At 38.3% G+C, this 18,059-nt stretch overlaps 1 protein-coding gene across 2 annotated transcripts in view; it reads right to left on the reverse strand.

Moving 5' to 3' along the window:
• Positions 1–427: 427 nt before the first annotated feature.
• Positions 428–18,059, reverse strand: part of slit2 (slit homolog 2 (Drosophila)) — a 509,410-nt gene continuing 491,778 nt past the window's right edge. For both annotated transcript variants that reach the window (XM_069925076.1, XM_069925074.1), the window contains 4 exons: positions 12,098–12,252; positions 11,091–11,379; positions 5,563–5,774; positions 428–1,739 (listed from right to left, as the gene is read on the reverse strand). In XM_069925076.1, the coding sequence (XP_069781177.1) occupies positions 1,498–1,739; positions 5,563–5,774; positions 11,091–11,379; positions 12,098–12,252 (898 nt within the window). In that variant the 3' untranslated portion in view covers positions 428–1,497. The remainder of the gene's footprint in view (positions 1,740–5,562; positions 5,775–11,090; positions 11,380–12,097; positions 12,253–18,059) is intronic.

The following is an 18,059-nucleotide window of genomic DNA, read 5'->3' on the forward strand; positions in this document are numbered from 1 at the left end:
TTTGCACCATGATTCTGCTGCAAAACACCAAATTTTGTGACTTGCTCATGACAATAAATTCTGACTCTAATGAGATCTATCAAGGAGTCATAAAAGAGTTGTATTTACACAGCCCCTCTGTGTCTTTAATTTGCAAAGAGTATGGCCCAACTATTTAAATTTATGAACTCTAACTTGTGGTTTTGCACCGATAAGTTATTACAGGGTTAACAATGTACTTTCAATCAACAAGGAAATGAGGCTTTCTGAAATTTACAGTCGGTTTGGAAGGTGAGGAACACCAAATAATACCCTATTCACTTGCAGGGGGTAGTTGCCCAACCTTTAATTTGTCTTTGCCAAAGTTTAGGAGACAAAAGAGAGTGGGATGGGAGCAGCGAGAAGGTGGGTGAGGTTGTTGGAAAATAAATCACTTCTATAACAAAAGTGAAGTTTGTCAAGGAGATCATTATTTCACTGGTAAACGTACAAATTCAGCAGAATTTCACAAAATATACACTGGATCGTTACATCTGACACTGTTAGGTTGAGGTTATTTCCCAGGCTTTGTAAACCAAAGCAATGTCATTGGTCAAAAGTACAGGAGACACAACTGATCAAGAAGTTAACAAGACAATTCACCCCCGAGAGGACATGCTAGAATGTTAGTTACTCTATCCCCCCCAATAAAAAAAACTGCAATCATTTTTTTAACATTTTAAACATAGAAAAATATGAGAACGAAATATAAATTAATATATATTAAAGATTCAAAAATGGAGTGAAAGAGAAGTTCTAGCAAAGTTAGGTACAAGTTTTGCTTGATACAATAAATACTTCTTAATGATATTTTGAATACTGCATAAACTCATTTCAAAAGAAAACCACAAAACTTTATCCAACTAATTAATCCATACATCAATTCTCTATCTGTTGTATAGTCCCCCATTTATAGTTATATTACAAAGAATTAATACTGGAAACAAGGCTTGCTAAAACACTTTGTAAGCTTGATTATGCTAACGTACACATTATACCAGGAAAAGAAAAATTGCTGTCCACGTAATCAAGATATAAAATGACAGCGGATGCTCCAGGTCTTCTTTGTCGATGCACATTCTTGGTTAATTTCCTTACAGCACAATTAAATTCATGTCCCTGTTTCAAAGATGTTCTGACATCTTCTTCAGTGGCACAATTCTCCTTCAGGTTTCTTTTTTTTGTCTGCCAGATGTCAAATGATCATTTCCTCATGCTCAGTTGGGAAAAATTGAAATCCAGTCCAAAATGGTTTGGCTTCTGACAGATACTTCAATGCGCTTTGCAACAACTTTCAGTCAAAAGGACTTGAAATGTTTTTTTTTTGTAAATGAGGAAAATAGTCATTTTCTGATAATAAAAATAAGTCTGTTCTGTATTTTACAATATAATTCAAATATCTCCAGCACGAAAGCAACATACGTCCCACACAGTCACCAGGCGCACATTGTTTTGAAAAGGGGCGAGCATTTGAAGCTTTTACAAAGAACAGCGTGAGCAGCCGCATTTCACGATCTTCTCCACCTCCTCCACAAATGAAGAGCCATCAGTGCATTCAAAACTGTATTTCCGCCGCTTGCTTCTCAGAGGTCCGCAGCACTGGCCGTTGTCACATCCACCTCTGCACTCTAACCGTGAGAGCTTTTTGGTTGTCTGGCATGCGGCATAGCCTTGCTGTTTCTGGTAGTAATCTCGGATGCGTTCCCCTTGACAGGAGATTTCTGGAAATGAGGACAAAAAAATCCTTCATTTTTGATTCCTTACTCAATTCATAATTTCAATCGTACGTTTTCTTTCTTCAGCAGTAAGTGGTCTTAAATGATCAAGCCTCCATAGCTTGTAGCTAAATAATTTCAATTTTGCAAACTCTGAATAAATAAAATATCATAAGGCATTCATGTCTTTTAAAATGGGGAGTCAAATCTCCAACAACTAATCTGCCATTCTGTAGAGTTGTGTCAGAAAACTAACCACAACATCTGGTGTAGGCACAAGTGCAGCTAAATTATGGAAACCAGAAGCTCCTGTCAACACAATTTTTTTTGGGGGGAGGGGGTGAAGAACAGAGGCATGTCTTGTACAGCTGCTGCACTCCAGGATCAATCCTGACCTCTTGACCACGTGGGCTTCCTCTGAGTGCTGCACTTTCCAACCCCATCCCCAAAATGTGTGGGCTGGTTAGTTAATTGATCAATGTAAATTGACCCTAACATTTAATTGAGTGGTTAAATATTGGGCAGAGAAGAAGTTTGTTAAAAGAAATGGCGGGGGAAGATGGGTGTGGGAATAAAGTGTTAGGTTTGAATCATTATGAAAGTGGGTGTTGGATGGTTTGGCAGACAGACTGGTTGCATGCTGCATCTCCCTTCAGCTCTATGATTTTGTGACTCTCTGCTCTTCCATAAAGTGTGTTGTTTTCCAATCATCTCTAGCATAAATTGTTTTAGAAAAGACTGATCTGATGTGAACTTTAGGTATTAACAGTGTGAATTACAAAAGCATGAAATTATTCTACTAATTTGTTTGATGAAATATGAGTTTTTAAATTTCTTGTTGTGACATGTTGGTCTCTCCACAGGTAGTACTGACCTGTAGAGCATTTGCAGGATGTTGTTTAACAAAACCACAATAGAGAAATCCTGGCGCAACTCAGCTGGTCTCACAGCATCCATAGGAGATGAAGCTATATTACCGATGTTTCAGGCCTGTGCCATTACCCTGAAGAAGGTGCTGAAGCGTCGGTAATATATCTTTACCTCTTATGCATGCTATGAGACCAGCTGGATTCCTCCAGCATTTCTGTGTTTTGACTACAATCACAGTGTCTGCAGACTTTCTTGTTTCACTGCAAAGCCATGATTACATTTTATCAACTTCAATGGTTCTAAAACCGAAGTTTTACACTCATGATTTGGTATTCCCTTATTTATTTGCAAACATTCCTTGCTTGCAATAAAATATTTTTAAATTTAATTTGTTCTTTTCAATTTCAACTTTAATGTCTCATGTATGTTCTGGTATTATTGTATTATGCCCTCTGCTCAGAATGTTACTTGAAAGTGCTGTTCTTGATTCTTTTTTCACTCTTGTGTGAATCCTTCCATGCAATTGTTTCCTTAGCTTGTCTAATGTCATTACTGTTGCTGAATTCCCGACAAACATTGAATTGGCATTGGAAAAGGGGAAAGCACACACCGTGGGAACTGCCAGATATCTGTGGTCAGGTTTGTTCGAGGTCAGTAGTGATTGGTGTTGTTTCATCACTGAAAACAGAAACTGGGTTGGTGATTCAGGACTGGAAGCAATGGTAGGAAATCTCCAATATGAGCCATTGCTTTCGGAAGTTAGTATGTATTCCTGTGTCACCATGTACAAAGGATTATATTACACCACTTGTCTAGCAACCCAAAGGTTCTGAGTTCAAATACTATTATGAGAAATTTGAAAACAAATTCTATAAAATTTATGATTCCATTCCAAAGGTAATTTATTCATCAGCTGTCGAAAATGGAACCTAAAGGTTAAGGTTATAGCCTTTCTGCAAACAAAATGTAAATCCCACATTGTTAATTCCAAATGCATCAGTGAACACAAAGATAGGAAATAAAGATGCCTTTCCCCAAATTGTCCACTGCCAGAAATCAAATAAAATTACCATGTCCTTTTAGCAAATGCCATGTTCTTAGATTCTGTGGAAGTACAAAATTTATAACTAATTAGAGAATTTAAGGAGCGTGTTGCAGCAAGTACGAATTTCCAATGTGTAAACTACAGCTACACGGAGTTCACTGCAGATGCTGATGGGGTACAGGCCCAAGACAAGATTGGACCTGTTAACAAACATTTCTACGACTGATTCCACCTGCATTGAATTCGTCCATCGTTACTGATGAAGATCTACCGGGATCAATGCTTGAAGAGGGCGCACAAAATCAGTGAACCGGTGCGGACTCGAAAGGCCAACATGGCCTGTTTCCCCTCCGTAAATGGTTATATGGTTATATGATATGGATTTTCTGTTTCTTTTTGTGGAAAATGGAATGTATCCCCATATTTTCATTTATTTTGTATAAAACTGGGAAACATTATTCATTCAAAACCCTTGATTGTAAAGGAGAAATATTGGAGACAAACATGCCCCTAAATTCATGATTTTAACATATGTCATGATAATGAACAGTAAAACAATGTAATTTGGATGCATTAACATACCATGTGCACTTAAATAATTAAAAGAAATACCAAAAATACATTATCAGCACTCTTATTTATAGAAACATGGTATCAAGTGATAATAGGTTCAGTCCCAGTTTGTTCCACTTAATGGAAATCTTCAAATTTTGTTACATACTCTATAAATCTTCATTCATTTTAAGGATGAACATGCTTCACAACTTATCTTTTGGAAAATGCACCTTTAATACTAGGTTGTTACATTTTGTGTAAATTATAAATGTGGCAAATGCTATCCTAAGTAGAAACCAAAAACAGTCCTTTAAGTTCGTAACACAATAGCTTCTAAAGTTCAAACAAAAGCATGTCCCATTAGTTTTTTCCATCAATTTTTATAGATGATAAAAAAATGATTGTTATTAGTTAGTGTGTGTGTGTTGTGTTTCTAGTCGACTGATACAGAAGCAAGAACTAACAATTGCTGCGTGCTTCACACTTATACCAACAGAGTAAACAAAATCACATTTACAAGCAAGAACGGCAGGGAAAGGTACAAGTCTGAATTATGAGGGACATAGATTTTATTGGATGCAAACAAGTTTCTAAAAGGGTAACTATCAAAGAGAGAATAAGAAATAATCACCCTTTTTTCCCCATTCATCTCACCTGCAAGAGGTGCTGTGATTGGTCAGTTGAAGTTGAGAGGTCAGAGGTAGAGTTTGTACTAGGGTTAAGTGCAGAATCATTGGATTTGGCTGCTCAGTCCAAGAAGATATAGAAATGTTAAAGTGAGATAAACAGCAGTGAGGTTAAAGCTGAAAAATGAACCTACTTAAATGAAGGGTTTTCAAATTCATTTAATGAAGGCTCATTAACATTAAGAGTGAATTAAATTGAGATATACAGCAATACAAAGAGCCATCCTCAGAATACAGCATAATTCAGCCACATGACATACCATGTGATCAGTCAGTATATTGAAAACAGGGAATAAAACATGTTATTCAAATTCCCTTTTTCACAATGTAAAGAGCAAGAGTAACTGATCTAAAAAATGTCAGATTTGTAAGGTGTGATATGCAATGATGAATATTTATGCCAATACATTAGTCAATATTTCTTACAACATAGCTCTCAAACTGCTTTATTTTTTTATAAGATACACTGCTGGCTGCTCCTCTGGGTGATGGGATGGAATAGGGCACAAGAGTTAAAATTGTTCTTTCCCACTTGTTTTCAGAAGCTTGAACACACAAATACAATGAAAGCAAGTGACAAAAACAAACTGCAATTTGAATTCACAACACCTGAGAAAGTATGGGTACATATGAACTCTTAATCAGGAAGTTATTATGACTGAACTGCCCATACCTTTATCACAGTTCTCTCCGGTGTAACCACTATTACATTCGCAGTAAGGCTGGCTCAGAGCCAGAAGCCGACATTTTCCATGTTTACATCTTATGTTCTGACAAGGATTAAACAGCTCTTCTTCCTCATCACACAGTACATTTCTGAAACCTAGTTGGCATTTACAGCTGTATGAGAAGGCATTGATGGGCACACAAATACCATGCACGCACCTGAAATCAGATCAAAATATCATTAAATGTGATCAAGGGTAATTGTATTACAGTTTTATTTTCCCTTTCCTGATACCTGTACTGTTGGACAAAAAAAAACTGCTCAAAAGTGTTCAGCCCATATGGTTGTCCATCCCATGCACAATTCTTAAATAAAGAGTTCTCATCATCAAACAGATCATTGATCAAAAAAGGGCCCTGACCCAAAACACGGACTGTCCACCATCTCCTGATTTGCTGAGTCCTTCCAACATCTCATTATTTGCTCAAGACTCCAGCATGTCTTGTGTTTCTCTCATCAATTAAAGGTCCCTGTAAGTTCAGCTTCCATTGTACCACAACACCGGGTGCTATTATCTTCTACTTTCCTCATAGTCAATATTTTTTTAATGAATTGTGCATGAGGAAATTTTGCAAAATTTATACATGACTGAAAAGCAGAAATTAAACCAGTATGTGAAGAACTTTCCACAAAACAGTTCCTGTATCCATCTTGATATTTACTGAGGTAACATCAATGGATGAATTGCATGTACGACCATGAACTTCAATGCATGATGTTGTTTTCATTTGGGTGGGATGGGAGTTCTTGAGATGCTATCAGTCATAATCAGGGATCTTACAATATTTTACCAGTCCTCTAATTACTTTCAATAGAGGTGTTGGGAATTACCTTAATTCCTGTACATCCTACAAATATGCTTGTGTACAACTTGTGAATGCTATTTAACAAACTCACCCTCTCCAACACAAGTAACCAACTCATTCAAATTAGTTCAGCTGCAGTGCAGATAAAAAGAACAAAATCAATTATTTAGTTGACTTGTTGTCCTAACATTGAAATTTAGTTGATTGGATCTTCTTGTTTCAGCTAATCGGCAGCGGGGATCATTCAAAATCCCAGGTACTTCCTGATGTAACCTCATCAGCTGTCCGCACTGTAGAAATGAATTGGATGTTCTCACCAGCAGAAGTCCCCAAAAAGCTTTGACAGGAAAAAGTGGAGGCAGAGCTTTGGCTTCTGATACAGTGCAGGTATTTAATATTTATTAATGTTCTGATATTCATACATTGCCATAAATAAATAAAACTAATTAATAAAATACCATATATTTTGGCGTAAAAGTCGAGTCGTGAAACTCTAAAACAATTTTCAAAAAGTGGAGGTCGACTTATACACTGGATATACTTTTGAGACCTTAAATTCACTGAAAAAAAAACACAGATTGACATCAATTTGGTGTACAAGTTGATGCTGAAAGTACCAGTGCCAGTGCCGCTGCTCCCGACACCTCTGGGCGCTGCCATGACTGCTTCCACCTGGGACCCTGAGGTCGCTGCTCCTGCTTGGTAGGCCAAGGATTTTTTTTTAAAAAACGTACTTAATTTACAGCTTGTGGTTGGGGTGTTTAAAAAAAACAATTTGGGCTGTTTCTGGGAGGGCAGGACAGCCTGAAAAATGGGGGTCGACATATAAACCGAATATACCATAAAACCTTTAAAGTTAGGCTGAAAATGGAGGTCGACATACACCATTCAACTTATATGCCAAAATATAGAGTATATAAAAATTAAAGTTTATTAAAACCACGTTGAAATCTATAGGAACAGTGAGAGACATGAAACAGAAGTAATCAATAAAAGTAATCTTGCTTTTGCTTTCTAATCTGCTTGTTGAGGATCCCCACTAGTATGAATGAAGTTTTTGATGCCCTGCCAGATTGTAAGATCAGAGGGATGATTCCCTGAGGTAATGATGGGGTTCGCAGAAAGGCTGGAACTACTGTTGGACACCAGGAGTGGCTGAGCACCATTTGCGACTCAGTACGTCCAGAACCTATTTTTCTTTGGAACTGCTAATCAGTCCAAAAGGTTAGACCCAGTATGTAGTAACAGTATGACCTATTCATTATGTGCAATCATTTGAGCACATACAAAAAAAAAAATCCCCTCACTGGTTCTTCGATAATTTTAAGGACAAAGTATTTTGAAGTTCACACTTGCAAAAAGATAGCTTTGCCACAGTTGGTTGTAATTGAAAACTAAAATACAGTTTATTTTCCAGTCTATTAAAAGAAACTTCAGTGGTACAATACTGAGGCATGACAATTCTAAAGGACTATTTCCTGTTCTAAGTGATTCAAATCCCCCCATTCTTCTATTTGATTATAGTAATCATGTACAGTATATAATTTGCTTGGATTACTTGATTATACTTCCAAAATGGCTCAAAGGAACAATATGAATCTGCTGCACTTTGATGATCAGACTGTAGCAATTCTCCAGAGATTTTTCTTTGTTAATCTGTAGCTAAAAGTTATTATTCATTTCCTGATCATTTGCAAAACCATTCAATAACATAATTCCCTGCTGAAAATATAATTAGTTTTAGACACATTCTCTAAAGATTCAAAGATTGGATTTCATTTTTTAAGGAAATTCTGCCGTAGCTATAATGAACTAAAATACTGATGAATGATTCAACAAGACCGTTAGAAGAAGAAATGGGAATAGGATTGTGGGAAGCTTACAACCACTGCATCCGTTATCTTAGCACCTTTGGATACTAGATATCTGCGCTGGGGAGGAAGAGAGGTGGGAGTAGGTGTGGTGAGTGCAGTGTTCGCATTTAAGCTCTGCTTCATTTTGCCAAATTTGTTGATGATAATGATTGCACTAAATTTTCCCTGGCATTATTTAGTATTACTGGGATATTCATTTACTTGTGTAGATTGATAGAAAATATGTATTTAACTCGTTTGCCATTTCCCTGTTCCCTAGAACTATTTCCCCAGCCTCATTTTTCAAGGGGCCCCTGTTCACTTGAATTTTTTAAATCTACTGACAGAAACCCTTTTTTATCTGTTTTGATATTCATCACTGATTTTTCATCATTGCTTGGTTTATTTCCATTATTTTTTTTTGTGTTCTTCCTTGCTGGATTCCAAACATCCCGCTATTTGGATTTACACTAACATTTGGCATCTTTTACATTTTCTCTTTCAACTTAATTTTTTTCCTTAACCTCCTTGGTTAGCCATGGCGGGTCAGCACTCCTGAAAGGAATTTCCCTCCCTGGTGGGATATATCTTTGTTGCTAGTCATGAGTTACCTCATTAAATATTTACCGTTTCCAGAGGCTCTGACGGCTCAATGGTTAGAGCACTGGTCTTGTAAACCAGGGGTTTTGAGTTCGTTCGTTGCAGGGGCTTCATTACTGTGAGGGGCGCTGGACAAAATGGCAACTCTCTGTCTTCCTTATGGTAGACAAAGTTAAAGAATTTCATGTATGCTACATACTAAAATGTAGTATTATGTTACAATACTGGAACCTTTACTTGCTGACTGTCCCTCCAAGCAATCTATCTTCCCAGTGCACTGTAGCCAACTCTATAATTCCCTTTATTTTAGTTAAACACAGTTGTTTCCGATCCAAGTTGCTTGCTCTCAAATGACATACAAAATTCTACTCTGTTTTGATCACTATTTCCTAGGGGATCTTTCTTCTGCAGGTCATTTATCAAACCTGCCTCATTACCCATTATCAGATCCAAGAGAGCTTGTTCCTTGGTTTCTTTCTCTGAAAGAATTCCAAATGCACTCTATAAGTTCATTCTCCTTGCTATTCTTTTCAACTTGATCTATGAGGATTAAAGTTTCCTAAAATTACTGCAGTGCTCTTCCTATATGCCCCATTCTTTATTGATTTACCTCTTTTTCTGTAGCAACTTACTATTTATCCTTCATTAGCAGAGCTAATCCCATCACCTTTTCCTTCCTGCCTAGCCTTACTCAAGTCAAATATCCTTGACCATCACATACCTTGCTTTGAACCCCTTTCAACCATGACTCCATATTCTTTTATTGCATCATACACATTCTGAATTATTTTGTTGTCACATTTCAAGACAGAGTCAAATGCTTAGTTTTGAGTGCCATACAGGCAGCTAACAAAAAGTCATCACACCTCACCATCTTTTTGAATGCATAGTAAGTTCACAGGAAACAATAACCAGATTTACCATGACAAAGTAGCATTTACCAATCGTGTTAACATTCACCTCTATTTGGATCATCAGTTAATATATTTTATTACAAATGTTTTGCTCATTAAGATATGTAACCTTTAGGTTTGTCTATTATTATTGGACTGACTTAGTTTGTACTGTGGCCTTATTTGCCTCCTGTCTTTGATTTCCCAGTCTTGTTTTTGCTTTCTACTGTCCTTACTTACATATTTATCCTTGTTTCTCTTCTTTGAGTCAATCTTCTCTCATCCTTCCCAAAAGTACAAGCAAACACCTCGACAAAGAAATGGGTCTTGGTCCTACTGAGATGCAAGGCGTCCCGCTTGTACAAGTCTCTCCTTCCAAGACCCAGTTCCTTTGGCCATGAAATTTAAATCACTCCCTCCTGTACCACTTATATAGTCATACATTCATCTGGTCTATTCTCCAATACTCATTTGCATGCAGCACTGGAAATAATCCTGTGTTTGCACTATTTGAATTTGAATGATCTCCTAACACCTTAAATTCAAACTCATCCCTTTTCTGACATGGTATTGGTACCAATATGTCCTATGACCATTGGCTATTCACCCTTCCCTTCAAGGATGCTCTGCAGCCATTCTATGATGTCCTTGCCCCGATTTCCAGGGAGGCAACATTATACTTTGCAATCAATTTATGGATGTATCTCTCTCGCCTCTTACAATCAAATCTCCAATCATTACCTATCTACCAATCTTTTTGTGCAGCTGATATGAGCATGGTGCCACAAACCTAGACACCATGCAGCATCCTCCTGACAGGTCCAATCCCAAAATCAGTGCATCTGTTACCGATGACAATGGATCTGACAATAGTCAAAGGAGATATCTGCGCTACCCTCTACTCTACCTGGTGATCTTCCTTCATTTGTAGGCATCGTCACTAACCACGTTGTTCATATACATTTCAGCAATGCAGATGCTCAACAGCTCCTCCCATAGCTCCAGCTCCATAATGAAGAGCTAATTGTACCTGGTAATCCAAGACTTCAAGAGTGAGATTTGGCCCAATATGGTGAGAAGTATCCTCTCACCTTCTTGCTAAATGTTCCAGAAATATTCACACAAAAGTCAATGTTGTTACTCCCAGTGCAGATTAAAAGGATATTTACTATGGGTGAGTCCTTTCCTGTTCACAATATTGGTGCAATATTTAGGTGACAAAAAATCCCTTCACTGGTATTGATTCATTCATTTGAAGAACACAAAAAGAAAAGCATTTAAACATACTTAAGATCATAAGCAACAGATGCACAATCACTTACTTATTGCCTTGACACGGATCATTGGTTTGCTCATCACACAGTGTCCCAGTCCAACCTCCTTCACATTCGCAGGTGAAGCTGGACTGACCAATGGAGTGACAGGTGCCATGCTGGCACATCTTTTTCTGGCAGGGTTCACAACCAGGCAGGATGCCGGTCTGCATCGGAACCTTCTTGAAATCTTGCAGTTCGTTGTTAATATACAAGTTGCGGATGCAGCCATGGAAGTTGGTCCCATTCTGTCCTGGCCCTTGGCGCAAAGCTGCAACGTTGGTCTTGGTGGGCATACCTATATATAAAAAAAACAGCCAAAGTTCAGGAAATAGTCTTGTGGAGAAGCACTTCAATTAAAAAACTGACCTAAAGCAAATCAAACTTGTAAGTCAAAATAATCTCCACAGTTCATTTCCTTTAATTAATTACTAAAATCATCTGCTTCCTGTTCTCATTTTAAGCCTACCTTTCCCATGCAACCATCTATGCATATCATACTCTAGATGTGACCCATTACGATACAAGTATTAACCAGAAAATAACACACACAAAACTAAAGCCTACCACTCTAAGGCAGAGATGTTCGAGAAGTGCCTTTAAGAATAATCACTTAATCAGAAAGTTTATTTGTAATATAGAGAGGTATAATCACGCAATTAACACAGGACTATTTTTGTGCAATTACTCAAGTAAATCTGTTAATCCTTCATCATTTGCTTTCAGCAAAATTCTCTCAAAAAATTATTCAAACATGTTGTGTGCAAAGGATTTTACTTTACTTTGGAAAGACATCTCTGGGTAATCATTAATTCATAACATTTAATTTCTGCATTTTATAAAATTATATTTGTTTAACAAAATGGGATGAAATGCCCCGATATCCCATTCCCTCTTTGTCTGTATATGGATTTTGCTCTTTGTCCAGAACTGTGAAGGATGACTCAAAGCAGTCATGCAGAAGGAATGTCCTCATCAGTGTAAAATGGAACTAAGATGCTGGAGCCAATCCATACCTCCAACATAGAGAGGGGAGTCCACATTGAGTGTGGATTGTCTGGCTAAGTTGTTGATGCTCTTTGGATTTCCTCCATCAATCACCAAGCTCAACATTTGATCAGCTGCCACCAGTTCCAGACTGTGAAAATTACCATCATTAATTGTTTCCACACTGCAGAAATAACAAGGGAAATATGTTAACTCCATAGTATATTTTATATTGCACCAAAAATCAGGTAGATTTACCTAAATGCCAGTCATGGAACATGGTTAATCACCTATTGAAAATGTATTTGATTAGTTTAGCACAAAGAAAATTAAGGATTAGTCATTTGATCCATTTCAAAAGCATCTTTATTAATTTGTCCTTGTATCCATCCACACTGTCAAGGATAGCAAATCTGTGATCACCCAGGATAGAACTGTTAATATCGTCATATATAAATAAATGCAACATATTCTGGCATGATAAGGAACACAGCTTGGCAGCTGTGTTAAAACACCTAGGCTTTTAAATTTAAATAATTCCCAAAATGCAAATAAAAGGCGGCACTGCTGGAACTGCTATAATGGCAGTGGTGCCGATGTATAGAACTGGGAGAGCAGAGAACACAGAAAAGCACTGCTCCGCAGGGTTCAACCACCCAGTCCTAATGCCGACAGCTTCGTGTAGGTTTTAAATGACTTTTTTTTAAAAATCCTGCAACCACGGGGTCTGTGTCCAAGATGACGGCACCTGTGCTGGGCAGCGAAATGTGAGTGGCTGCAGACTCCAGGAGAGCAGTGGACTGCTGTAGGGCACCAGAAACAGGGAGAACACTCCACGTTGAGAAAGAGTAGGAGACAACCCTACAGCATGGAAACCACAGCAACAGACCAGCAAGGAGCTCAGTGACTGAAGAACCCATTGGGTGCGGGCAGTTGACGACTTGCAGTCAAAGGATTCACACAGGCAAGGGGCTGCTGGTGACTTGTGGTTGAAGGACCCACAAAGGCTGCAGGAGATTGGGTCATGGGAACAAGGCATCAGAACTCAGACTCAAAAGGCTGCTGAGGCAAGAAGGGCTACCAAAGCTTTGGGTACTGGTCTTCCTTTGGAAGTTTGGAATTGGAGCTCGGCTTGCCGATGGTTTGAACTGGAGACTATGTGGCTGAAGAGACTGCAGGAGCACTGGAGGCAAATCCACAGACACTCAATGGCTCTAAAGGGATTTTCTTTTGGTTCCCTTTCTCCTATTATTAGGGATGCCAGGCAATGCTTATGGCTACACTTTATTTGCCTTATGGCAGGCACGAGCTGAGTATGTCATACATAATACATTTTTATATGTATTATTAAAAGTTGACTTTGAAGATTGGCATAAATTAAGTAAATTCATGTTCCCAAAGGTATCAGGAGAACCTGAAAAACAAATTAAAACAGCATCCTAAAAGTGGGACAGGAGTTCCTCCTCTGATGTTTGTTGCAAATTTATGATTTAATAATATGGTTGCATTGAACCCATTCCACAATCCAGTCGTCAAAAGCCACTGAAGCCATATTTCAGACACAGACCTGTTTCAGACCTGTTTGAATTTCTACCCAAAAACTCTACAAAAGGAAAATATAGCCAAAAATTTAATAAAGAAGTAAAATACTGCAGATGTTCGAAATCTGAAAACAAAAACTCAGAAATGATGGCTATCTCAGCAACAGAATTCATGAAAATTAGCTGTTTTTCTCTCTCCACGCATACTGTTTGATCTGCAGAGTACAGCCAGCGTTTTCTGTCTTTATCACATTTTTCCTTTCTGATCAAAGTGGCGCCACTGACCAGATTGACTCTAAGTCATTAAAATATAGGAACTGTTTGCAACAATATCTTTTTCATTTTCTTTGGACTAGATAGTTGAGAGGTGATATACTTTTGGTACTGCAATAACAAAAGAAGATAGACTGGTGGAGGAATCCTCTGAAACAGGGCTGCTTCCTTGAAGTTTGAGTCATTTTGTTACAAATGCATATGCACACTGCATATGTTAGAAATAGGAAATGAAACACAATTCTCAGCAGATCAAACAATTGTGCAATGAGGAATCCCTAACCTGAAATTTAATATTCCAGGTTGAAAACCACTGAGGTGCAACATTAAGAAATATTGGTTTTGCAAAATTTGTCATGGAAATCACAAATTCTCTTCCAAAAGGTTATGGATATTAATATAGTGTTTTGTTATACAGAGAGCAACAAGGGATTTGAGTAAATGAAGCATATGTACAGGGTGAACGACTGGCGTCATCTATTTACTTCTGAACCTGTATGCCCAAATATATTCCAAAATCAGCTTCAGACATTCATAAAAACTTTCAAGCATACTCAAGGGTGATGGATAAACTGAGAGCCCTGTGTCAACTGTGGCTCAGTTGGGAGCACATACACCTCTGAAACTTGGGAATTCGAATCCAGGTAGGTATACCACTCCACTGCCAAGACAACTCCAGGCTGTTGGATGAACCTTGTTTTAATGTTTAACTGAGGGCCTGTTTGTCCACTTAGATGTGCATAAAAATCCTATTTCATTATTTTGAAGTAATTATCCAGATATTCTAGGAAATATTGATCAATCTTTCAACATTAGAAACAAATATTTAAGTCATTATCATATAGCTGTTTATGGGAGCTTCCTATGGCTAAATTGTGATTTTTAACATATGTTGTATTAAAAAAGTAATTACTCTGCAAGCAGTACTTGATAACCTGTAAACTGCTTTTGAATATTCTAAAAATGTAAATAGTATATAAATACAAATTTCTTCATGAGGAATGTTCTTAAGCAGCAAAGAATGAATTTACGTCTAAATTGCTCTATGATACATGAACAAGTCAAGTCACCTTTATTTATCATGCCTGAACAGCAAAGACAAGATAATGGTTCTCCAAGACCACTGAGAAATATTTACATACATATAAGTTAGAATAGAGGTTAAACACATTAAATATTAATATGTATACAGTAAATGTCCACGGTACACTATCCAATATGTTCTGGGAATTTAGGAACCCGATGGCTTGGGGGGGAAAATCTGTTGCCCAATCTGGACGCAAAGTCCTGAGTGCTCCAGTACTTCCTACCAGATGGCAGCAGGGAGAACAGTTTACACGAGGGGTGTATGGAGTCCTTCACAATGTTTATTGCCTTTTGCCTGCATCAAGTGTTGTAAATGTCCTTCATGGTACAAAGAGAGCCCCCAATGATCTTTTCCGCTGACTTCACTATCCTCTGTAAGATCTTGTGGTCAGAGGTGGTACAGCTTCCAAAATAGGCGGTGATACAGATACACATGAAGCTCTGAATACATCCTCCGTAGAATGTAGTGAGGTTGGAAGGTGAGAGATTAACTTTCCTCAGTGGAGGAGCTGCTGGGTTTTCTTGGCTCTGGAGCTGGTATTAAGGGACCAGGTGAGATACTCTGCGAACTGCACTCCAAGGAATTTGATACTGTTGATGACCACAATGGTTGAGCCGTCAATGGTCAGCGGAGCATGGTCCCCCTAGGTCATCCTGAAGTCAACAACCATCTCTTTTGTTTTATTAACATTCAGATACAGGTTGTTGGCTCTGCACTGGTCTGTTAGCGACTGCACCTCATCTCTGTACACTGACTCATCGTTCTTACTAATAAGGCTGCAGTCTTATCATCAATGAACTTGATGATGTGGTTCAAGATGCCCTGATGCATTGAAAACAAAACTAATTCCAACAAAAACATCAAGTGAGAATATCTCAATAGTCTTTACTAACTGTTAATCAGGGGAAATGTGAAAAGGATTAAAACTGTGCATTTAATTACCTGGCTGTGGTTTGGGAGATGAATGTTTTCCCTTCACACAGACTTAATGGAAGGCCATTTTTCACAGCAACAATTCATGTATGGCTGACAAGCATTGTGTTCAATGCTAACCCAATGTTCACTGTCAACCTTCTTTCAAATTCTCTGATAAGATCTATAGCTTCATGATGTGTAATTTCTATTAGCATGCAGACAGCTTCATTTGCAAGATTAAAATATTTGTGGATTTTTAAATTTGTGATCATTTTTAAAAGTAGTTTTACAAAGTTGTTTAAGAAAAAGGATAGTCTTCCCCATAAGGATAATATTAAACACTGAGGGGGATCAAACCAAAGGAAGGAGGTTCAGCACTACAGGCAATATATGTGGGGAGAACAGGGTCATCTAAATGTTTGTGTAGTGATCCCTCAGTCAGGATATAATTTTAAGTCAACGTGTCAAACCTGTCCACAGGTGTTGCTCAATCTACTGAGCATTTCTGATGTTTCATGTTCTTTTAGAATGTTCAGAAGCACATTATGTTTTTCCTTCATAAAAATCATTCTGCTTGTTTAATCACTAAGACATATTTCCACGGAAGCATTATACCATTCTTCAGTAGAATGACAATCATATTAAAAACCTACTGTAATCATCTCAGTGACTGAAGACATGGTAATTAATGATAAATGTTGAGAATCATAGGCTTGTCAAAGTATTCTAATTGAGTTAATTACTAGCAGTATCTCTGTGATATGGAAGCCAATATATAGCCAGAAGGACCTGTCATAATTCTGTATGTGAGTGATGAATTGTCTAATTAATGCCTTATGGCAAATCATTTCTCTTTTCCCCTCTTCTGTGACTCTGCAATTAATTGTGACATTACCAGTCTTCTTTGGTTGGATGAGTTTGGATGAATTACTTAGTAGCAGCCAGCTTCAAGTTTATTACTTGTAGCTCATTCCTTCATAACGACCACCGCTGCAGATTAACTTTACATCAAATTATCAAAATTAGATTTTGCTCCTAAAAAGTAATACATTATTTAAGTTTTATTTTGACTCATTTCACAAACTTGGAGCTAGATTCTATTTGTTTCCACTCGCCTGGCCTTATTGTGGTTTTGTACTCGTCACAGTTGAGTAACCCTGCTTTGAACTGGCTGCATTGTGTGGATGAGTTTGCTGAAAAATGTGGATGGGCAAGCATCAAGTGAGAACTGCGTCACCTATGAAAGTCGAAGAGCTATTACTGCCAGTCAGGAAATCAGAATGTGCCACAAGCTATCTTTCGGGAGAGGAAGGGAGGGACAAGTCAAGACTTCTTTACCAACTAAATTGCAAACCACCTTGCTGAAATGACATAGCATTAAAAATTTTCAACCACTGAAATACTTTAACCGAACATTATCAAATCATTTCCTATAAAGTGGATCTATTGCCTTTGGAAAACACATACCCCCCCCCCACCAACACGCATGTGTGACTGGTCAGCCTGGGTGTCTGGGCACACCCGTTGGTCGACTGTACATGTGGCTCCTTCCACAGAACTCCTGAATAAAGGTGACTGTTCCATAGCCCCTTCCCCAATTCAGGACAGTCGACCAGGATGAAAATGCCTCCATTCTATTGTGACTAAAAGCCTATCAGTCTTTTGGAGTTATTGATGGTACATAAATTTTATTCACAATAAATTTTGACATTGGAGCAGCTGCTGAGGCTGGAGAAGTTGGAAATCGACCCTTAATCACCTGAAGCCTCCATCAACTTCGAACTCTGGCTGGGTTGCTTTGAAATGCTCCTGCAGGCATCATCTGCCATCGTTTGATCAGAGAACGATAAGCTGCAGATACTACACTCCCGGGTCAGGTCCCTGGAATACTCAATGATCAGGGACACTACGTCATACCCGGAGGTGATGGACATTCAGAAGGGCCAGTACCTGAAGAAGGTAAACAAGGTTTACGCGAGACATCTCCTGGCCACCCGAAGACAGCGACCCAAGGAATCATGTGCTAAGTATCTTCGGGCCCTGCGAACTCTTGGATGGGCCTGCAACTGCAAGGCCACAAGGGCCGTGGAGAACATGGAGGAACTGATTAGAAGCGTGTATGTCTCAGGCATTAGGTCCAGTACTTCATCTATCAGTGACTGTTGGAGCAAGGTG

The sequence above is a fragment of the Narcine bancroftii genome, chromosome 3 (genome assembly GCF_036971445.1).
Source record: "Narcine bancroftii isolate sNarBan1 chromosome 3, sNarBan1.hap1, whole genome shotgun sequence".
Classification (NCBI taxonomy): domain Eukaryota; kingdom Metazoa; phylum Chordata; class Chondrichthyes; order Torpediniformes; family Narcinidae; genus Narcine; species Narcine bancroftii.